At 47.5% G+C, this 23210-nt stretch overlaps 1 protein-coding gene across 2 annotated transcripts in view; it reads left to right on the forward strand.

Moving 5' to 3' along the window:
* Positions 1-15783, forward strand: part of pold3 (polymerase (DNA-directed), delta 3, accessory subunit) — a 37203-nt gene extending 21420 nt beyond the window's left edge. The window contains exons 5-12 of one of the 2 annotated variants that reach the window (XM_038818339.1): positions 509-641; positions 3845-4115; positions 5213-5282; positions 6663-6909; positions 9691-9800; positions 11130-11275; positions 13644-13722; positions 14975-15783. In XM_038818339.1, coding sequence (XP_038674267.1) covers positions 509-641; positions 3845-4115; positions 5213-5282; positions 6663-6909; positions 9691-9800; positions 11130-11275; positions 13644-13722; positions 14975-15189 — 1271 coding nt within the window. In that variant the 3' untranslated portion in view covers positions 15190-15783. The remainder of the gene's footprint in view (positions 1-508; positions 642-3844; positions 4116-5212; positions 5283-6662; positions 6910-9690; positions 9801-11129; positions 11276-13643; positions 13723-14974) is intronic. The other variant, XM_038818340.1, reaches the window with a different exon arrangement.
* Positions 15784-23210: the final 7427 nt, after the last annotated feature.

The raw sequence follows: 23210 nt of genomic DNA on the forward strand, positions 1-23210 counted from the left end.
AGTCAGTAGTTCCCCCGTTACTTTCTCCATGGCAATGCCTCAACCAATCATTGTTGACTCACCAACTAATCAGCACCCTCTTCTCGTGTCATATGAATTGCAGTGACTTCAAAATTTGGCTTTCTTGCATTTGTACTGATTCCTGATGAGTGCAAGATGCAAAAACATATATAAACGGTTTAATTCATCTGGGGTTGGGCAATAGTTGGATTCGGAAGATGTAGTGTAGGCAGGAGTAAATATGAGTCCAGCTCCTCCTCACTCCTCACTGTAGACTAACCTCATGCTAGAAAGGAAAAGAGGAGCCGTTTGGCCCTTTGAGCCGCTGCACCTCCTAAGATTCATCAAGCATGGAACGGCTGGGCTGTACTGGGGTCTAATACACTGTTCAGAATGATTAGGTCACAGGGGACTGTGGCTTCAGAGGAAAGGGAGAGGTCAATATAAGTGAACTCTTACAAGCCAGATGTGGTGGTGTTACATTCTCTGGATGTTCATGTATTCACAGCACTGAAGCTGAAGATGCTAGTGACTGCAAGTGTCCACGTTTACAGCATTCAAAAAGCAATGTTAAAGGATAGTAGCCCCCTCTTCAACACTGATTATGAAGCAATCAAGGAAAACCTGCAAGACAGTAACAAGTAAGTAAAATGACTGTTTATGGTAATGGGGTTCACAGCTCCCAGCATCAAAATACCTACCAGAGCACAAAGTAACTACAACTGAGAAACCGGCCACTTGGCCCAACTTGATTCATGATGGTGTTTATGCTCCAGACTAGCCTCCTCCTCCCACCCCTATTCAACACCCTATGGACATATTCCTCTTTCATTTTCCCTCGTATGCTCATCTAGCTTCCCGTTAAGTACATCTGTACTTTTTTTTTTAAATTTAGAGTAGTCAGTTCATTTTTTCCAATTAAGGGGCAGTGTAGCGTGGCCAATCCACCCTAGTTTGCACGTTTTTGGGATGTGGGGGCGAAACCCAGGCAAACACAGAGAATGTGCAAACTCCACACGGACAGTGACCCAGAGCCGGGATCGAACCTGGGACCTCGGCGCCGTGAGGCCACAGTGCTAACGCACTGCGCCACCGTGCTGCCCACATCTGTATTTTCTTGCCTCAACCACTCATTGTTTCACATTCTCACCACTCTCTGGGTAAAGAATTTATTTTTAATTATTGGGTTATAAAATTATAATTTTTCTTTACTTCCATCAGTGGCTAGGCCATCATTTATTGTTCATCCCTAATTGCCCCTGAGAAGGGGCAATTAGCACTGCTGCCTCACAGAGCCAGATCCGGGTTCAAATCCAGCCTTGTAGAGTTTGCGCGTTCTCCTCACACCTGCGTGGGTTTCCTCCGGTTGCTCCGGTTTCCTCCCACAGTCCAAAGACGTGCAGGTTAGGTGGGGTTCCGTGGAGGTTATGCTGGAACTGTATAAAATGTTGGTTAAGCCACAGCTAGGGTATTGTGTGTAGTTCTAGAATCCACATTGTGGGAGGGATGCGATCGCACTGGAAAGGGTGTAGAGGAGATTTACCAGGATGTCGCCTGGGCTGGAGAGTTTAGCTTTTGGATAGACTGAGGTTTTCCTTGCAGCAGAGGAGACTGAGGGGGGCCTGATGGAGATGTATACAACATGAGGGGCAGAGATAGAGTAGATAGGAAGAAAGTTTTCACCTTGGTGGAGGGTTCAATGACCAGGAGGCATAGATTTAAGATAAGAGGCAAGAGGTTTAGAGGGGATGTGAGGGGAAACCGTTTCACCCAGAGGGCGATGGGAGTCTGGAACTCACTGCCTGAAAGGTGGTGGAAGCAGAGACCCGTCTCACATTTAGGATGTATTTCGATGTGCACTTGCAATGCCATGGCATATTATGTGCCAAGTGTTCGAAAATGGGATGGAATACTTCAGTTGTTTTTGACTGGCGCAGGTATGATGGCAAAGGGCCTTTTCTGTGCTGTAGATATCTATGGCTGTATATTTCTGCCAGTAATGTTATTAAAAACTCTGTGTTACAGTATATATTTGTTGTAGTAATATTATTAAAGAACCTAGGTTAAGATATCCAGATTGTCTGCTAATGCTGTAGCTAAGAAGTCATAAAAGGTGATATAATGATTGATTCTAACCATTTACTTGGTTAATGGGAGGGCTAATGGGATATTGGCATGATTGCTGGGGATTCCCTGGAGAGCAGATAGCTTATGAGGGGTTGTATTTAATCCTAGCTAGGCGGGTCATGTAATATCTTGGTAGGATGCAGATAATGTAATTAATGGGAGGAGCCAGGTCTGTCGTAGTTTGCCAGAGGATTTGAGTCTGACAAGACAGAAGGATTTTAATTGGATCAGCACTTTTGCCGCACACTTCTCGGATCAGCCAAAGTGTACTGGTTCTGCTCCTGAACGGCTCACAGTCTCCAAAAGTCTCGATACAACTAAGCAAGTAATATGCTTGTTAACTTTATTCATAAGTGGCATTTGAACTGTATTGGGTTGCTGAATTGGAGTTAGTAGCAGGTATAGATAGTAAAATAAGTGTTTCCTTGTATTTAAGAACCGTTCAACTAATAGTTATATTTTCTTTGTTAACGTGGTTAATTTTGTGTTTAAATTAAAATTTGTTTTAACATAAAAGTTACCTATTGGTCAGAGTCATCACTCTGGGGTGAAGCATTCCTTCCTCACAGTTTCACAAATTACAAAAAATAGTTTGGGGTTCTTGTCCTATCAAATGTTGGGGTCTGATCCGGGATCTTAACCGTAAACAAAATCTTAAAAGTCTATTCCTTTCTGGAATAAAGTCCTGGCTATTATTGCCTTGATTATCAGGAATATTCACCAAATAAGATATGTTGGAGGTGATTGGCACCAATGAAATATTTTCAGTTAAAGTGTAGTTCCTTTCGTAATTTAGGAAATACAACAGCTGTTTTGTACACAGCAATGTCCCACAAACAACAATGTCAAACAATCAGATCAGATGGAGCCTTGTCACCAGGTGGAACGTGCTGCTGTTGAATGTAGCGCCATGGGATCATTTACATCCACCCCAAGAGGGCCCCTGGTTTGATGTTGCATCCGTTAGTTGGCACTTGGTGCATTGCTCTGTCAACTGTATCTACTGTGAGGAAGGGTTTTTCACCCGGAGGGTAATTGGAGCCTGGAATAAACTTACAGGAGGGTGGTGGAGACAGGTTTGATTGAGACATTCAAACGGGAATTGGATTGCTTTCTGAAAATACATAATGTTAATAATAATCTTTATTATTGTCACAAGGGCACTGACATTAACACTGCAATGAAGTTACTGTGAAAAGCCCCTAGTCGCCACATTCCGGCACCTGTTCGGGTACACAGAGGGAGAATTCAGAATGTCCAAATTGCCTAACGGCACGTCTTTTGGGACTCGTGGGAGGAAACCGGAGCACCCGGAGGAAACCCACGCGCAGACGGGGAGAACGTGCAGACTCCGCACAGACAGTGACCCAAGCCGGGAATCGAACCCGAGACCCTGGCGATTTGAAGCAAGGTTACGGGGATACGGTAGGGGAGTGGGACTATGTAGAATCCTCTTTCAGAGAGCCAGTGCAGACTCGATGGGGTGAATGGCCTCCTTCTGCATTGTAAAGATTCTGCGTTGGGAGTGCCCACCTTGCTTTTGTGCTCTGGAGTAGGACTCAGATCCACAACCTTTGACCCACCAAACAATAGCTGACATTTTAGACTTGTTAGAGATGTGTTGACTTTCTGAATCCCTGGATTCGATCGTGTCCTGTTGCTCTTTTTCCCATCGCTTTTCCGTGAGTACTGAGAAGCTTTTTCTTTCGGATTGCAGATACAGTGCCATTCGATGTGCGGATGCTGTTCCTCGGTCGGCAGAGGAGTTGGCTCGGCTGCAGAAGTCAGTGCAGCCGCCTTCTCGGAGTTCGAGTGAGTCCTTGGGCACCGGCAAGACTATCGTGAACGGCAATGCGACCGTGGCCCCCAAAAACGTTCCACCACAGCCCAAAGGAATCATGGGGATGTTCGCCACCAAACCCTCCACCAAGTCGCACGATAAAGAGGCGAAAGGGGAACCGCCCCTGGCAAAAGACGGGGAGAGTGCCGTAAGTGTTCGGCGGGGTGGCGAGCTTAACCTCTGGGTCAAATCCAGCCACTATTTTACATGCTCACCAAATCATTCTTTGGAGTTGGATGTAGAAATGCTTGTGGCAGCTGGAGAAGAGGTATTGGTGGCAGAGGGATTGCAGAGGGCACACATATGTTAGCTGGAAGAATGGCCATCAAATGGGAAGTGCAGGGGGCAGGGGAACAGATGGGGGCTGATGTCAAAGCAGTATCTAATGTATGATGTGCATTCACTAGAGAGTCGGGTCTCAGATTAACACCTCTAAAGATGCAGTTCTGCCGTAGTGCTGCACTGGAGTGGCTGCCTGGACTTTGATCTGCAGTCTCTGAGGCAGGGCATGACTATCCGTAAGATTTACTTAGAAAATTGGAGCAACACTGTCCGTGTGGAGTTTGCACATTCTCCCCGTGTCTGCGTGGGTTTCGCCCCCACAACCCAAAAATGTGCAGAGTAGGTGGATTGGCCACACTAAATTGCCCCTTAATTGGAAAAAATAATTGGCTAATCTAAATTTATAAAAAAAAAAAGAAAATTGGAGCAAGAAAGGCCATTCGTTCCTTTAAGTCTGCTCCGCCATTCATTGTGACCCATGTCTGATAATCAAATTCAATACCCTGATTCCACCTTTATCCCTTGATCCCTTTAGCCCCAAGAGCTAAATCTAACTCCTTGAAATTAAACAATGTTTTGGTCTACTTCCTGTGGTAGTGAATTCCACAGATTCACCACTCTCTGGGTGAAGACATTTCTCCTCATCTCTGTCCTAAAAGGTTTATCCCTTATCCTTAAACTATGACTCCGGCACCATCAGGAACATTCTTTCTGAATCTACCCTGTCTGATCCTGTTAGAATTGTGTAAGTTTCTATGAGATCCCCTCTCACGCTTTCTCTTCATTGTAATTTCGGAGGGAGTTGTGATGGTCGGATGAGAATGTTTATTTTGCTTCTTTGGGTTTATATACGTTTGCTTCCACTGCCCGACCCAGAGACCGTTTTGGGTATCAGATGTTGTCTGTGAGTATCAAGAGATGTTTCTCAGCCATCCAATGAATTTCCATCCTCTTCCCTTCCAGGCTCCTTCAGGCAGTAAAGCAACTAGCAAAGGAAACAGCTTCAGCAACTTCTTTCTGAAAGCCAGTTCCAGTAAGTAAATCCCCCTCGTGGCCATGCCAACAGTTCCCTGAACTCTGGGCCGCAATTTCCTCGCGAAACCCGTCTGAAAGTTGATTTACAGGTGCAACAGGTGATTAAGAAGGCTAATGGAATTTTGTCCTTCATTGCTAGAGGGATGGAGTTTAAGACTAGGGAGGTTATGCTGCAATTGTATACGGTGTTAGTGAGGCCACACCTGGAGTATTGTGTTCAGTTTTGGTCTCCTTACTTGAGAAAGGACGTACTAGCGCTGGAGGGTGTGCAGAGGAGATTCACGAGGTTAATCCCAGAGCTGAAGGGGTTCGATTACGAGGAGAGGTTGAGTAGACTGGGACTGTACTCGTTGGAATTTACAAGGATAAGGGGGGATCTTATAGAAACATATAAAATTATGAAGGGAATAGATAGGATAGATGCGGGCAGGTTGTTTCCACTGGCGGGTGAAAGCAGAACTAGGGGACATAGCCTCAAAATAAGGGGAAGTAGATTTAGGACTGAGTTTAGGAGGAATTTCTTCACCCAAAGGGTTGTGAATCTATGGAATTCCTTGCCCAGTGAAGCAGTTGGGGCTCCTTCATTAAATGTTTTCAAGGTAAAGATAGATAGTTTTTTGAAGAATAAAGGGATTAAGGGTTATGGTGTTCGGGCCGGAAAGTGGAGCTGAGTCCACAAAAGATCAGGCATGATCTCATTGAATGGCGGAGCAGGCTCGAGGGGCCAGATGGCCTACTCCTGCTCCTAGTTCTTACGTTTAAAATCTACCTTATTGGTCAGGCTTCTGGGCATTGTGTCTCCGTAGTGGCTTAGTGTCAAATTTTGTTCTGATTTGGCCCCTGTGAAGCACCTCGAGATGTTTTACTGCGTTTCACAATATAAATGCATGTTTTTATTGTAGTGAATTTTATGACCGGCCCCGTGTGATCCAGAGTCCGATTTGTTCTGCTCATTCCTCCTGAAGGAAGATGGACTGCAGCGGTTCAAGAAGGTGGCTCTCCAGCACCTTCTCAAGGGAAATTAAGGTTGGCAATAAATGCTGACCTCACCAGCAATACCTCCACCCTTTGAGCGATCAAAAATAATCTTCACATCGTTCCTTGGCACCATTCGGGTGAACTGCTTGCTTTGCATGCGAGGAGTTCTCTTTTCTTTTAGATCATACTCTGATCATGTATCTAAAAGTTTTGCATTAATGCAGCACCACATCATGGCTACGTTTTGCATTAATGCAGCACCGTGTAATGCCTCTTACACAGCTCAGTGCTGTGGGTAGAAGCACATCAGCTGTCATGGAAGGAAGTATAAACCCTTTTATTAAAAGTAGGTAATGCAGGTTGTCAGCACCCAGAACTAATTCTGCTTCAAACCCCGCAGAGAAAAGTTCGCCTCCACCCAATCGAGCCGCCAAGGAAGAAGACCCTCCTGCCAAATCCGCTGCAGAATCCCCAGAGAAAGGGGAGGCCCCCGAGGGGGGAGGGTGCAATGTCAAACCTGCTTCAGAGAAAGGGGGAGCTGAGGAGAGGGTCCCTGCAGGACGGAAGCCACAGGCTCAGTCGCAAAAGGAGAAAACCCTGGCAAAGAAAGAAGCAGTTGGCAAAAAACAGCCGAAGGACGGGCAGAGGTTAGTGCAGACTATGGGTGGGTGTGTTATGTGGAGACTGAGGGGGTTTGGGGAGAGGGGGGAGGCGTAAACGTTTTGAGTCATTGACTCTTTGTCCGAACTGAAAGGAGGGAGAATGTGATGGAGCAAAAGAAACGGCAGCAAAAGGTAACATCTTTATAAGAACAAATGAGAGGTGGCCTGGCGTGAGTGGGGTTTTGCCTCAATGTTCTTGAAGTAGCTTATTTTTGTTGCAGTTTGTTTTGCTCTGACATTCTCCCTCCTTTCAGTTCGGATGAAGGGCCCTTGACTCACAACATCAACTCTGTGTCTCTCTTGACAGCACGGTGGCGCAGTGGGTTAGCATTGCTGCCTCACGGCGCCGAGGTCCCAGGTTCGATCCCGGCTCCGGGTCACTGTCCGTGTGGAGTTGCACATTCTCCCCGTGTCTGCGTGGGTGTCACCCCCACATCCCAAAGATGTGCAGGGTAAGTGGATTGGCCACGCTAAATTGCCCCTTAATTGGAAAAAATTAATTGGACATTCTAAATTTATTTTTTTTAAACTCTGTTTCTCTCGGAAGTCTGCAGAGGGATTTGGATAGGTTAAGTGAATGGGCTAGGGTCTGGCAGATGGAATACAATGTTGACAAATGTGAGGTTATCCATTTTGGTAGGAATAATAGAAAAGGGATTATTATTTAAAGGATAAAATATTAAAACATGCTGCTGTGCAGAGAGACCTGGGTGTGCTAGTGCATGAGTCGCAAAAAGTTGGTTTACAGGTGCAACAGGTGATTAAGAAGGCAAATGGAATTTTGTCCTTCATTGCTAGAGGGATGGAGTTTAAGACTAGGGAGGTTATGCTGCAATTGTATACGGTGTTAGTGAGGCCACACCTAGAGTATTGTGTTCAGCTTTGGTCTCCTTACTTGAGAAAGGACGTACTGGTGCTGGAGGGTGTGCAGAGGAGATTCACTAAGTTAATCCCAGAGCTGAAGGGGTTGGATTACGAGGAGAGGTTGAGTAGACTGGGACTGTACTCATTGGAATTTAGAAGGATGAGCGGGGACCTTATAGAAACATATAAAATTATGAAGGGAATAGATAGGATAGATGCGGGCAGGTTGTTTCCACTGGCGGGTGAAAGCAGAACTAGGGGCCATAGCCTCAAAATAAGGGGAAGTAGATTTAGGACTGAACTTAGGAGGAATTTCTTCACCCAAAGGGTTGTGAATCTATGGAATTCCTTGCCCAGTGAAGCAGTTGGGGCTCCTTCATTAAATGTTTTTAAGGTAAAGATAGATAGTTCTTTGAAGAATAAAGGGATAAAGGGTTATGGTGTTCGGGCCGGAAAGTGGAGCTGAGTCCACAAAAGATCAGGCATGATCTCATTGAATGGTGGAGCAGGCTCGAAGGGCCAGATGGCCTACTCCTGCTCCTAGTTCTTATGTTCTTATTGCTGGAGGGATGGAGTTTAAGACTAGGGACGTTATGCTGCAATTGTATACGGTGTTAGTGAGGCCACACCTGGAGTATTGTGTTCAGTTTTGGTCTCCTTACCTGAGAAAGGACGTACTGGCACTGGAGGGTGTGCAGAGGAGATTCACTAGGTTAATCCCAGAGCTGAAGGGGTTGGATTACGAGGACAAGTTGAGTAGACTGGGACTGTACTCGTTGGAATTTAGAAGGATGAGGGGGGAATCTTATAGAAACATATAAAATTATGAAGGTAATAGATAGGATAGATGCGGGCAGGTTGTTTCCACTGGCGGGTGACAGCAGAACTAGGGGGCATAGCCTCAAAATAAGGGGAAGTAGATTTAGGATTGAGTTTAGGAGGAACTTCTTCACCCAAAGGGTTGTGAATCTATGGAATTCCTTGCCCAGTGAAGCAGTTGAGGCTCCTTCTTTAAATGATTTTAAGATAAAGATAGTTTTTTGAAGAATAAAGGGATTAAGGGTTATGGTGTTCGGACCGGAAAGTGGAGCTGAGTCCACAAAAGATCAGCCATGATCTCATTGAATGGCGGAGCAGGCTCGAGGGGCCAGATGGCCGACTCCTGCTCCTAGTTCTTATGTTCTTATTATGTTCTCTTGAGAGATGCTGGCCGACCTGCCACGTTTTTTCCAGCTTCCTCTGTTCTTGTTTCAGATTCCAGCATCCGTGGTATTTTGCCTATTTAAGAAATGATTTACGTGTATTGCAGGTGATACAGTGAAGGAACATTGTGGCGAGGGGGGGGGTGCCCTATGATGAGAGGCTGAGTAAATGGGGTTTAGATTCTCTGGAGTTTAGAAGAATGACGATGATCTGAATGGAACATTCCGGATTCTGAGGGGGTTTGACAGGGGGGGGGGGATTGTTCCTGCTGGCCGGGGAATCTAAAACACGGGGTCACAGTCTCGGGATTGGGGGCCGATCATTTAGGACCGAGATGGGGAGACATTTCCTCACTCCGAGGGTTGTGAATCTGTGGAATTCTCTATCGGAGTGTTGTGGGTCCATCGTTGAATATATTTCAAGCTGGGGCAGACAGTTAGGTTCTCTCAGGGAATTAAGGGATATGGGGAGTGAACAGAAAGGTTGAAGCCTGCTTGTTGGTGGAGCAAGCTCGATGGGCTGAATGGTCTACTGCTCTCCAGCGTTCTTATCAAAGCGTTGCATTTATGTAGCACCCTTAATGTGTTTGATCTATCAGCAAAGTAGCTATATATTTTTGATTTTTACCCATCAAAGTCTATCTGAAATGGCTGACTAATTTAAAATATATCTTCGTTATCCCCACTTCTCGCTGGGCAGCAGCATGAAAACCAAACGGAATGCAGCATTGGCCGGTGAAGCAGAGGAGCCTTCGAACAAACGGCGGCGGAGGATCAAGCTGCCTCAGTCAGACAGCAGCGATGATGAATGTGAGATAAAGTTTATAATCTCCTTTTTAATCCTTGCTGTGCCAGAGGATTTTTAAATTTGAAGAAAAAACACATGAATGAATTTCTGTTCAGTTTTAATTTTTAGGATGGGTACAAATGCAGAAAGTGCGGTTACCACCTTCTGTTTGGACAGTTACGCACCAACTCATCTACATGGGGGGGAAATTGCATTTTGAATGCAGTACTTCAGTTATTATTTTTTAAAGCTCTGGTCTCGCGAACAATTCTGAACCCGCTCACCACCAGCCTTGGTAATTGCTGGTCTACCTTGCGGATCTTGGCTCTGCTTTCAGCCCTTGTCCTTACACATTCCCCCTCCTGTGCAACGCAGCCAGCCACTCTGTTCTGTCCCCACGCTCTGACTCGCTTCGGGTCGCTGGTTTTTTGTTTACCCTTGACTCTGTGGCACCCTGGATGGTCGCTCACCTGTAACGCCAGACCTGCTCACTAAGCACATTATTTGGTAGGCCCGCAGAGAGTGTCTACGGACCCCAGGGGAACGCACAGCGGTTCTGTCTGCTTGACTCAGTCCCTCCCCTACGACCTTCGCTGGCAAGAAAGACGTTATTGAATATAACTTTATTTGTTTGCTAGCCTATTTCTTGGGAGCACCATCACCTCCCAGTCATCGCCTCCCAAGTCAGAAGCCATGGTGACTTGGTGCTGGGTCAAAAGCCCAGGGCACAACTATGGGAGCACCATCACCAAAGGTTCTGCAGTGATTGAAGAAGGTGGCCAATCACCCATCTACTCCAGTGAAAGGAGGGATAGATGATCAATGTGCTAGGAGTGCCCATGTCTCGAGATTTGATTGCCTAAACAGACCAGTTATTGGCACCTGGGCATCTATTTTGGATAGCGACAGGATATTTATCAACCAAACAAATGTCATGCAGTACAATGATTCCGTGTCTTTTCATAGTTCAACTCCATTCAGTGCCACAAACACCATACCCATTTTAAGACCAGTTCTCAAACAGCAACATAGAATTAAAGAGCTGGCACTGAGGACCGTGTGGAATTAGAGGCGACAGGGTTTCGGTGAGTGGAAGAGGTAGAATTAGAAAGAGTGAGTAGGTATCAGTGAGTAGTGTTGACAAGGAGGAGGGGAGTAATCTTGGCGACTGTTATAGGATGCCGAGTTAAAAGCTAAGCTGTGCATTAAGAAGGGTGCCCAAAGTTTCATCCAGCTCAGGGTGTGCTGTTGATGGCAAGCGTATTTGGGATTGGTGGGAGGGAGCTGGGGTGGGAGGTTTTGGCTGCTCTCGAGTTTGAACCACTCTGACCATGTCTTGACCTCTGTTCCAGTAATACCTGACTCTCCTGAAGCTGGTGATATAAAGACTCCATCGCCACCTCGTGATGAGCCGATCAAGGAAGAGGATGCATCACCTCAGTGCCTTTCAGACGTCGAGGTTAAGCCGACATGTTGGGAAAGTGCAGATGAAGCTGAGGTAATGAGCAGTTCCTCTACCATGAAGTCTTTATCGGTAAGGATTGTTCAACTAGTTTATGCAGAAGATAATTTGCAGCAAAATGGTAAGAAGATTGTTCTAGCAAGGAGCTGCGGCAGTTCTCCAGATGTGAAAGGAACAAAATAAGCTCCTGAAGTGAAAGCAGTCTTTAAGCATCGGGGTCTGGTCCTACTGATTTCAATGATTCATTCTGCCTTTGTGCCATTAAGTATGGTTGATTTTGGGCAGCACGGTGGCGCAGTGGTTAGCACTGTGGCCTCACGGTGCCGAGGTCCCAGGTTCAATCCCGGCTCTGGGTCACTGTCCGTATGGAGTTTGCACATTCTCCCCGTGTCTGCGTGGGTTTCACCCCCACAACCCAAAGATGTGCAGGTGGATTGACCATGCTAAATTGCCCCTTAATTGGATAAAATTAATTGGGTACTCTAAATTTTATGGTACATTTTTAGCAAATTTTAATCCACAATGTACAACAGCAAACTATATTTATATAGCACCGTAAACTCAAAACGATTTTGTAGCACTTCAAAGTATGATAATCAAGTAAAATGTGACACCAGGCGACATGCTGGTGATCAACGTTTTAAGGAGTGTTAACAAGACATTAGGTAGAGAATTCAGAGCTGCTTATATTTATTTAGCAAATGCAAAGTCCCTGAGCCAAGCAGTTTCTTCCTGTGCTGCTGTGTTGGGTGCGATAGGCCTCCGCTGAGCCTGTGGATTGGACATTCTTCAATGCAGAAGGAGGCCAGTCAGCCCATCGAGTCTGCACCGACCCTTGGAAAGAGCATCCTACCTAGGCCCCCACCTCCACCCTCTCCCCGTAAAACAGTAACCCCACCTAATCTTTTGGACACTAAGGGCAATTGATCAAGGGCCAATCCACCTAACCTGCACATCTTTGGACTGTGGGAGGAAACCGGAGCACCCGGAGGAAACCCACGCAGACGGTACTCTGAGGCCAGAAGGCCACGACATCGGCCTTCCTCCTCTCCACGAGCTCCGGCTTCTCTGAGACCCCAAATATTGCCACCAAAGGGTCCGGGTCCACCTCCTCCTCCACTATCCTGGCTAAGACCGCGAACACTCCCGCTCAGAATCTTCCCAATTTTCCACAACCCCAAAACATGTGCTCGTGATTTGCTGGCCCCGCCAACACCTCTCACACTCATCTGCTACCCCCTGAAAGAACCCACTCATTCTCACCCGAGTCATATGCACCCTGTGCACCACCTTAAACTGTATCAGGCTCATCCTTGCACAAGAGGAGGTCCCGTTTACCCTTCGCAGTGCCTCACTCCATACTCCCCAATTGATCTCCATTCCCAACTCCGCTTCCCATTTCTCCTTGATCTTCACCTCCCAGTCGCCTCCCTGCTCCCCCAGCCACTTATATATATCCCCAATTCTTCCCTCCCCTTCCACATCCGGAAGCAGCAGTCACTCCAGCAGGGTGTATCACAGCAACCTAGGGAACCCCTTCCAGACCTTTCATGCAAAGTCCCTGACCTGCAGATACCTGAACTCACTACCCCTCGGCAGCTCTACCCTCTCCCTTAGCTCCTCCAGACTGGCGAACCCTTCCTCCAAATACAAATCCCTCACCTTGACCTCCACCTCCCACTTTCCTCCCCCTCCTGCATACACTATATCCCCCCCCCCCCCCCCCCCCCCCCCCCGGCTCAAACCCATGATTCTCGCACAGCGGCGTTATCAGCGATATCCCTTCCATCCTGAAATGCCTCCTCAGCTGATTCCATATTCTGCAGTTCTATGTATCGTCACTGTGGACTGCACCACTGGGCTCCCTGAATACCTACTCGGAGCCATTGGCAACTCTGCCGTCACCATAGCCCTCAAACTAGACCCCTTCCAAGATTCCTCCTCCATCCTAACCCACTCTACCCCTTCTCCTTCCCACCACCGCTGCACCTTGTCCCCTTGTGGGATGTGCTGAGGCTCTAGCTGTAACACAACATGAAAATGACTAATATTAAAAACCAAAGCAGGAAATACACATCCAGGTAATCAGTAAACATCAGGAATGGGAGAGACAGGGCAGCACGGTGGCGCAGTGGTTAGCTCTGCTGCCTCACGTGCCGAGGTCCCAGGTTCGATCCTGGATCTGGGACACTGTCCGTGTGGAGTTTGCACATTCTCCCCGTGTTTGCGTGGGTTTCGCCCCCACAACCCAAAGATGTGCAGGGTAGGTGGATTGGCCATGCTAAATTGCCCCTTAATTGGAAAAAAATGAATTGGGTACTCTAAATTTATAAAAAAAAGGAATGGGAGAGATAGTTCAATGTTACAACCACACCTCACCTTAATTTCTCTTCTCTCCCCCCAGAAGGCAGTGAGAGTGAAACGAAGGAAACGGCGGCGAGTTCTCAAATCCAAGACCTTTCTAGATGAAGAGGGCGCGATGGGTAAGATTTACCAATTACTGCATGCTCCTTCACCTCTATACCATTTGCTCAGTAAGTCCATACATTGTTCCGGGATCCTCCTGGGAGAGGGCATGGGGGTGGGAAGTCCTCTTGATGGAGAGGACATGGGGGTTGGAGGGATTTCCTCCTTGGAGAGGCCATGGTGGGGGGAGGGGTCAACTGATGGGCGAGGGTTTGGGGATTCAAAATGAAGAGGTTATGAGCTCGCTCATGGTTGAAGAAGACGTTGAGTCTTTGGTCAGCTTGAAACTGTGGCCAGGGAAGGGAATAGAGTCCGTGGCAGAGCATGGAGTTGTGGGAGTTGGTGGTGAGAGCACGGCATTGGCTTGGATCATCTGAGTATTTCAGTTTATCCGTGGCTGGATGTTGGACACGCACAGTGGACAGGTTGAAGGAAAGGAAGGCGCTTAAAATATATACAGTAGTCCCCCTTTATAACACGGGTGTTGGGGTCCAAGACAGCCACCCGCGTTGCATCCGAGCCGCGGATATCCACGATGGGAGTTTTAAATTTATTTTAAAATCTATGCATGCGCTTCCCATTGTGAGTCTACGGGGGGCGGGGGGAGAGGTCAGACCCCCGTAGACTCACAATGGGAAGCGCATGCATAGATTTTTAAATACATTTAAAACCCCCATCGTGGATCTAATTAAAACAACCCACAGAAACTTACCAGGAACTTACAAGGTCTTGCTGTCTGCACCCCATCTGCCGCACGCGCTTGCACCCTGCGCTGCATGTCAGTTTCAAAGGCAAGGCTGGGATTCAGTTTTAGGTGTCAGGGCTGTCAACTTGGTGGTTTGGGAACAAGTGGCAGGGGGGTGTCGCATCTCTCCTCGGTCCCAAACCCCTGCAGTTCAGGCCTTTCTCCACACCGCCGCCCCCCCCCCCCCCCCCCTACCTCAACCACTATGGAGGTACCAGCTGTAGCTCTGCACTATCCACTTCCGGACGCTGTGTGAGCTGCTCCTCTCTCACTGAATCTCAGTGAGAGAGGAGCAGCCGGCAGCGTCAATTTCAGCGGCCGGCTCACTTTGATCCGGAGAGGGAAGCTGACAGTTGGGGTCCATAAGCCCCCCCCGCCGTATATCGCGAACCGCGGTATTGCGGAGCGCGGTATAACGGGGGACTACTGTATAAAATACATTGCCCAATGTATGAGTAAGACGATGTAACCAGCTGGGTTGTCTCATTTTGTTTCCCCCACTGCCCACGTCCTGCCTATATCAGTGACGGAGAAAGTCTACCAGAGCGAGTCGTGCACCGACAGCGAGAGCGAGTTTGCAGCCAAGCAACAAGAGTCAAAGAATCTCTCTGGGCCCAAGCCAGCCAGCATGAAGAGCGCAGCAGGAGGCAAAGACCAGCCAAAGGAGAAGAAAGCAGCAACCTCCAGCAGGGCAGGCAAGCAGGCGTCCATCATGGGATTCTTTAAAAAGGCCACCTAGTTCCAGATTGCAACTGGTATCATATTGACTCGCTCTCTCTCCCAGTGTTGAATGTGCATCATCAATCATCATGGACAGACATTGAGATCTAAACGGGTGTCCAAGAAAGCTAACTATAGACACTCGATATATTAAAAATTTAAGTTGATGGTGAATGATCTAAAGGAAACTTGGTGCTGATGTGTTGGAAAGGTCTCCTTAGACCGAGGACTGCAGTTCATAACCCTCGAAAGTTACTCAAATTGGGACTGTCTGGCGATTGTTTCACATTGCACATTTAAACACTGTGTATTGTTAGGTGTCTTTATTCTCCCTCACGTTTCTGGGAGTAATCGATCTTCAAATCGTATTGTGTACCCTTCTTAATCACCCATAATTAGACTCTCTTCAATTCACTGAAACGATTGTGTGTTCCTGATAGTTACAGCACCATGATGCCAGACTTCAACCATCCCGCTGGCTGAGGCTGTTTCAGCTGAAAATGTTCAATGTTTGTTATCTTCTCTCCTGGTTTAAGTACGGTTGGTTTTGTTTTTTTTTTAAAAAGTAGTGCCAGCTTGTAAAATGTTTCAATAGATTTGAAGTCTCGTCATTCAGAAGGATAAGCTTCTTTTACTCTGCATGCTGCCTGGGGTTCTGTGCTGTTACAACATGTGTTACTGGTGTACTTTGCTGCCTTGCACACTTGTGTTGTGGATTATCCTCAAACGCCCTGTAAAGTTCGAGGAGCAGGTCATGGGACTGAGATAATGTACAAGACCTGCTTTTGACAATCGTTTCAGGAACATTCCTTCCGTTCACCACCAAATCTGTGCACTGGGTACAGCTCCGCCGTCACACAATCACCCACAGCTATCTTCCCCCCCCCTATGTGAGAAGATGATGTGGAGATGCCGGCGTTGGGCTGGGGTGAGCACAGTAAGAAGTCTTACAACACCAGGTTAAAGTCCAACCGGTTCGTTTCGAAACACTAGCTTTCGGAGCACAGCTCACCTGAGGAAGAGACAGTGCTCCGAAAGCTAGTGATTCGAAACAAACCTGTTTGACTTCAACCTGGTGTTGTAAGACTTCTTACTATGTGAGAAGAGGTAGTTAATGTCTAAAGATTGTATAAGTCATCACGATGTTGTGCAAGTGCAGACAACGTTGATTTTGTTTACTTCCCTTCATTAGGCTCTACGCCCACCCACTTACTGCTCCAAGTAATAAACAAACCACCACTTCATCCATCAACCCCCAACCATGCTGAGATTCACCCTCGTCTGTAAAGCTCCCATGTCTGCACCTGATGGCTGGTAAATGTTTTCAAATACATACTGACTTTATTCCGACAGCTGCAGACATCTTTTGATCAGGGGAGGTTAAGTTTGAGTGCTCACCTTGGTTAACTACCCGGTACCAGCCTCCCCGGACAGGCGCCGGAATGTGGTGACTAGGGGCTTTTCACAGTAACTTCATTGAAGCCTACTCGTGACAATAAGCGATTTTCATTTTCATTTTTTCATGAGAGGAATTCAACCTGACTCTCATGGGATTGGATACAGTGGACTGATATTAATCACCAATTCTCCTGAAGTCTCAATGACCAAGAAGTGACGATGGTAATCGTGGTGGCTGGATGTGGCCCTGATGATGAGGGTGAACATTTGTAAATGAGCAGTTCTCTGTTATATTTCCATTTTATCTACTGTGTTCCTTCAGCGTGCCCTAACTTTTCGATAAATTTGTGCAAATAACCAGCCTTGCACAGATTTGGGACACTCGTCCCTCCGCTCTCCAGACTGTCAACAGACAAATATATCCAGTGCCAGATTTTTGACATATTTACAAAAGCTCCTCTTCGCACTTGTAACTCTTGAGTGTGAGGAGGGAGTTTCTGTGGAGGGTTTGTCAGTCTGAGGAAGAGGGCAGAAATCCTTGAAGGACACTAAATGCAATGGATGTGCGACTAAGAATTCATTTCATTTGTGTTTCAGGCCTGGGCTAGTTCGAGGGTTGGCGGTGGGTGTTGTCAGTGGGTTAGGTTTGGGAGGAAGTTCTAGAATTGAGTAACCCTATGAACCATTTTCTGTTTAAAGTTTATAATCTGTGAATAAAAGTTTTTTTAAAAATAAGCTAAAATTGCACATTGTAAATCTGTAGGTCTTCACTCCAAAGCACATGTGTTTTGACATACATATGCAGTACAGCGTTAGGTACAAGTCCCTAGAGTAGATCTTGAACCCAGCATATTTCCCCTGTCCAAGTGACCAGTCACATCCTACACGACTACAGCTGTGCCAACTCATCCCTCCTTACCTTCTACTGCTGCTGAAACCCCTGTCATCTCCAAGCTCAATTTTAACAATGACTTCCGAGTTTCACCTTAAAAACAGTCTCTCAACAACAACCTCCAGCTGCTGAAGCCTTCAAACCGTCTCGTTCCTCACTGCCTCTCTCTCTCTCTTCACCTTATTAAAACCACCTCCAAAAAACTCACCTCTTTGATCTCACCTGCAGTTGCTTGTCTGAACCTCCCAATCTCTGCTCTATTGGAGCTGTCCCTCTGTGAAAAGAAGCTTTGTTACCTTAAGGGTGCTGTGTAAGTAATGTTGCCTTTGAGTGAATGTGTAAGATTCAATCACTGGCCTTTGCAGAGTTCTATTCAGAGACTGGTACAGCGCAGTAGCAAGTAATTTGGCTCATTCTGCCCGAGTTGAATCTTATTGATTTGTGGGACGTGTGCTGCTGGCAAGGCGTCCCTAATTTTGAGTTGACACCCCCGATCCTTTCCCCATAATCCTGCGATTCTTTACAGTCGACAGTACATGTTTTCATGGGTGTCGCTGGCAAGACCAGCATTTGTTGCCCATTCCTAATTGCACTTGGGTTGAGTGCATTGCTGACAACCATTGCAACGGGGCAATTAAGGGTCATGTTTCTATGGAGCTGCAGTCACATGTCGGCCCAGGCCGGGTAAGGGCGGCAGATTTCCTTCCCGAAAGGACATTAGTGAACCAGATGGGTTTTTACAGAAATTATGGTAACATCGGATAGTTTCATAGTCACCATCACAAAGAACAATACAGAACAGGAACAGGCCCTTCGACCCTCTGCCGACCATGCTGCCTGTCTAACCTAAAACCTTCTACACTTCCGGGGACCATATCCCTCTATTCCCATCCTATTCATGCAATTGTCAAGGCGCCCGTTAAAAGTCACTATCGTCCCTGCTTCCACAATTTCCTCCAGCAGCAATATACCACCCATCGGCACACTCTGCTCCGATACATACAACAGCAAGTTGTCTGCATACAAAGAGACCTTGTGCTCCACCTCTCCGGATTAAACTCCATCTGGCATCTCTCAGCCCAAGTCTCCAACCAATCAATATCCTGCTGTATTGGGGGTGGGGAAAGCGGCCTACTAGGCGATCGTTATTTCGGATCGTGCTCCACGCTTGGTGGATGTGGTCTTTGAGAAGGGGCCTGCACAAAGGCTGGCATGGAGATTGAATGTGGGGCTGCTTGCAGATCCGGGTTTTTGTGCGAGGATGCGGAAGGTGATTGATGATTATGTGGCATTCAACAAAAGAATTCCAGTTTTTAATAACTTAAATTCCACCAGCTACTGTTGTGGGATTTGAACTTGTGTCGTCATAGAATTGAAACATAGAATCGCTGCAGTGCAGAAGGAGGCCGTTTGGCCCATCTGGTGTACCAAACTTCCAAAAGAGGATGAGGGAACGTAGTGTTTTAGTGGTAATGTCACTGGACCAGTAATCCAGAGGCCCAAGCTAATGATCTGGAAGGGGTGACACAGTGGTTAGCGCTTTCATCTCTGCCGGGGACCCAGGTTTCATTCCGACCTTGGGCAACTATTTGTGTAAGTTTGCACATTCTCTCCGTGGGTTTCCTCCAGGTTCTCCGGTTTCCTCCCACAGTCCAAAGATGTGCAGGTTAGTTGGATTGGCCATGATAAATTGCCCCCTGGTGTCCAGGGATGTGCAGGTTAGGTTTTGGGGTGAGGTGAGCATAGAGTGCTCATTCAAAGGTTTGGTGCAGACCTGATGGGCTGAATGGCCTCCTCCTGCACTCTAGGGATTCAATAATTCATAAGCAAAGACTTGGGGTATTAAAGGGGAGAAATCAGAACTCTGGTCGCTGAAAATACTTTCTTGCCATGGAGACTCCATGGCATTCCCTTGAACGAACACCGAACAAGGATCAGTACCTTCAAGACGAGTACCCTGCAGGGTATTTTCCAATCCGCAGCCCAAGTATGTTGGTCAGTTGTAATATTTACTACCTTGCAGGGCGGCACGGTGGCGCAGTGATTAGCACTGCTGCCTCATGGCGCCGAGGACCTGGGTTTGAATCCTGGCCCCGGGTCACTGGTCCGTGTGCAGTTTGCACATTCTCCCCATGTCTGCGTTTTCACCCCCACAACCCAGCACGGTAGCATGGTGGTTAGCATAAATGCTTCACAGCTCCAGGGTCCCAGGTTCGATTCCCGGCTGGGTCACTGTCTGTGCGGAGTCTGCACGTCCTCCCCGTGTGTGCGTGGGTTTTCTCCTGGTGCTCCGGTTTCCTCCCACAGTCCAAAGATGTGCGGGTTAGGTGGATTGGCCATGCTAAATTGCCCGTAGTGTCCTTGAAAAGTAAGGTTAAGGGGGGGGGTTGTTGGGTTACGGGTATAGGGTGGATACGTGGGTTTGAGTAGGGTGATCATTGCTCGGCACAACATCGAGGGCCGAAGGGCCTGTTCTGTGCTGTACTGTTCTATGTTCTAACCCAAAAAGATGTGCAGGCTAGGTGGATTGGCCACGCGAAATTGCCCCTTTATTGGAAAAGAAAATAATTGGGCATTCTAAATTTTTTTAAAAAGTTACAGCCTGGCTGGTAACCGAGAATGGTGAGGTCAGCACATCCTAGGGTCGGAACACAAGATCTTCCTGGTCTGTGGCCTGGCGACAAAGTAGCATTAAAGTTACCGGGTAATAGGGAATCATCTCTTCCTCTTGACTGACTGCTTGCTAATAGCTGGACGGTCTGGAACTCCTGACGTCACTACACTCCGCTCTCCAGCTGGCATGTAACACCCAACCTAAACTTGGCGCCAATGTTTTTTTTAAAAGGCCCATTGACAGGACGTGTGCGTCGCTGGCTCGGCCAATATTCACTGCCTGTTGAGAAGGTAAGCTACCAGCTGAGCAATTTTCTCAGCTATTTCAGAGGCAATGAAGGAAGAGTGAAGTATTTCTGCCGGTCTGGAGTCACGCCACACCGAGAAAGGACAGCAGGGCTTTAGAATGGTTTCACAGGTCGGCACAACATCGAGGGCCGAAGGGCCTGTACTGCGCTGTTATGTTCTATGTTCTAGGTTTATATTGCTAAAGGACATTAGTGAACCAGAGGGGTTTTTACATTGATCCTGGAATTTCATGGTCACCCTTAACAGATGCCTGTTTTTTCTTCAAGAAGTATTTTAAAAAGAAACTAAATTTAAATTTCTCCAGCTGTCTCTGAGTCTTGAACTCGCATCTCTGAAGTAACGTAACCACCATGCTACCTTTCATGGTTGATTTATTTTACCTTTTTCAACAGTTTCCAGTTAAGGCACTGAAAATGAAAAATGAAAACCGCTTATTGTCACGAGTAGGCTTCAATGAAGTTACTGTGAAAAGCCCCTAGTCGCCACATTCCGGCGCCTGTCCGGGGAGGCCGGTACGGGAATCGAACCGTGCTGCTGGCCTGCTTGGTCTGCTTTCAAAGCCAGCGATGTAGCCCAGTGAATAAACCAGCCCCTATACTGTCCTGCACCATGGGCTCTTAATTGTGCTTCACAATTTAATAAAACTCCCCCTTCATTCTGACAGTATAATGTTCCACTCCAGTGACATCATGAATAGGAGCATGGGGGGAGGGGGGGGCTTTGGGGGAGAGGGGGTGACACTGTGTGATGAGAGGAAAATGTAAGTGAAAAGCTGTTCCATGGCACCTGCCCCTAGGCTGCATTTGACCAACATTTCCGGGTGGGAACACGGGGTCGGATACCGTGCTTGTATGGCCGAGGTCTTGTCAGAAGATTCAGAGACAGACACTCAGCAATTTGCTTTTGCTTGGTGAGTATTAAGTAGAGAAATGCCTCGTAAATGGGAGGGGGAGGGGTTTCATAAAAGAAAAATGGGCACCTGGTCAAAGATGGAGATAATAGGACACATAATAGGACACTGTGGGGGCCTCACGGTAGCATGGTGGTTAGCATCAATGCTTCACAGCTCCAGGGTCCCAGGTTCGATTCCTGGCTGGGTCACTGTCTGTGTGGAGTCTGCACGTCCTCCCCGTGTGTGCGTGGGTTTCCTCCGGGTGCTCCGGTTTCCTCCCACAGTCCAAAGATGTGTGGGTTAGGTGGATTGGCCATGCTAAATTGCCCGTAGTGTAAGGTTAATGGGGGGATTGTTGGGTTACGGGTATACGGGTTACGAGGGTTTAAGTAGGGTGATCATTGTTCGGCACAACATCGAGGGCCGAAGGGCCTGTTCTGTGCTGTACTGTTCTATGTTCTATAACCCAAAGCTTGGTTAAAACGCAGTATTCAGAAGCCTCTTAAAAGAGGAGCGAGTGAAAGGTTTAGGGAGGGTAGATCCCCGTGTGTGCGTGGGTTTCCTCCGGGTGCTCCGGTTTCCTCCCACAATCCAAAGATGTGCAGGTTAGGTGGATTGGCCATGATAAATTGCCCCTTAGGGTGAGGTTGCAAGAGTAGGGTGGGGGGGATTGGGCCTAGGTAGGGTGGTCTTTTGAAGGGTTGGTGCAATCTTGATGGGTCGAATGGCCTCTTTCTGCACTAGGAATTCAGTGATCATGGGTGAAGTGAGTGGAGCATGTTTGCAACAGGCTCATGTCGGAGTTATGAGGAGTGAGGATGGTTGTCCAATTGGAGGTGGTGGTGGAATTGCAAGGGACAAGCTGGGTGGTGGAAGGGACTACTGCCACTAGCACTCTTTCCCTTGGTTTCTGCGGCTATTAGCACTCTTTTCCCTTGGTTTCTGTGGCTATTAGCACTCTTTTCCCTTGGTTTCTGTGGGTATTAGCACTCTTTTCCCTTGGTTTCTGTGGCTATGACTCATCTTTCATTCCCTCACCCCACAGTATAAATATCTCCCACTTTCTATGTCTTTTAGCTTCGACAAAGGGTCATCTGGACTCAAAACATTAGCTCTTTTCTTCCCCTACAGATGCTGCCATGACCTGCTGAGATTTTCCAGAATTTTCTCTTTGGGTGCAAGGGACTTCATCTTTCTTCAAAGGACAAAGAACAATACAGCACAGGGACAGGCCCTTCGGCCCTCCAAGCCTGTACCAGTCATGATTCCAACCTTGGCCAAAACCCTCAGCCCTTCCTAGTGCCGTATCCCTCTGTACCCATCCTATCCATGTATTTGTCTGAAAGCTGTTAATGTATCTGCTTCCACAACCTCCCCTGGCAGCGCGTTCCAGGCACTCACCACCCTCTGTGTAAAAAAAACCTGCCTCGCACATCTCCTCTAAACTTTGCCCCACGGACCTATGCCCCCCGGTGACTGACCCCTCCACCCTGGGAAAGAGTGCCTGCCCATCCACTCTACCCATGTCCCTCATAATCTTGTAGACCTCGATCAGATCACCCCTCAACCTCCATCATACTAATCATAGAATTTACAGTGCAGAAGGAGGCCATTCGGCCCATTGAGTCTGCACCGGCTCTTGGAAAGAGCACCCTACCCAAGGTCAACACCTCCACCCTATCCCCAAAACCCAGTAACCCCACCCAACACTAAGGGCAATTTTGGACACTAAGGGCAATTTATCATGGCCAATCCACCTACCCTGCACATCTTTGGACTGTGGGAGGAAACCGGAGCACCCGGAGGAAACCCACGCACACACGGGGAGGATGTGCAGACTCCGCACAGACAGTGACCCAAGCCGGAATCGAGTGCTGCTTCGAGTCAGATTCAATATTGGGTTACGAAAAGCGTTTTCAATTGTGGGCTATTTCAA

The sequence above is a fragment of the Scyliorhinus canicula genome, chromosome 14 (genome assembly GCF_902713615.1).
Source record: "Scyliorhinus canicula chromosome 14, sScyCan1.1, whole genome shotgun sequence".
Taxonomy (NCBI): Eukaryota; Metazoa; Chordata; class Chondrichthyes; order Carcharhiniformes; family Scyliorhinidae; genus Scyliorhinus; species Scyliorhinus canicula.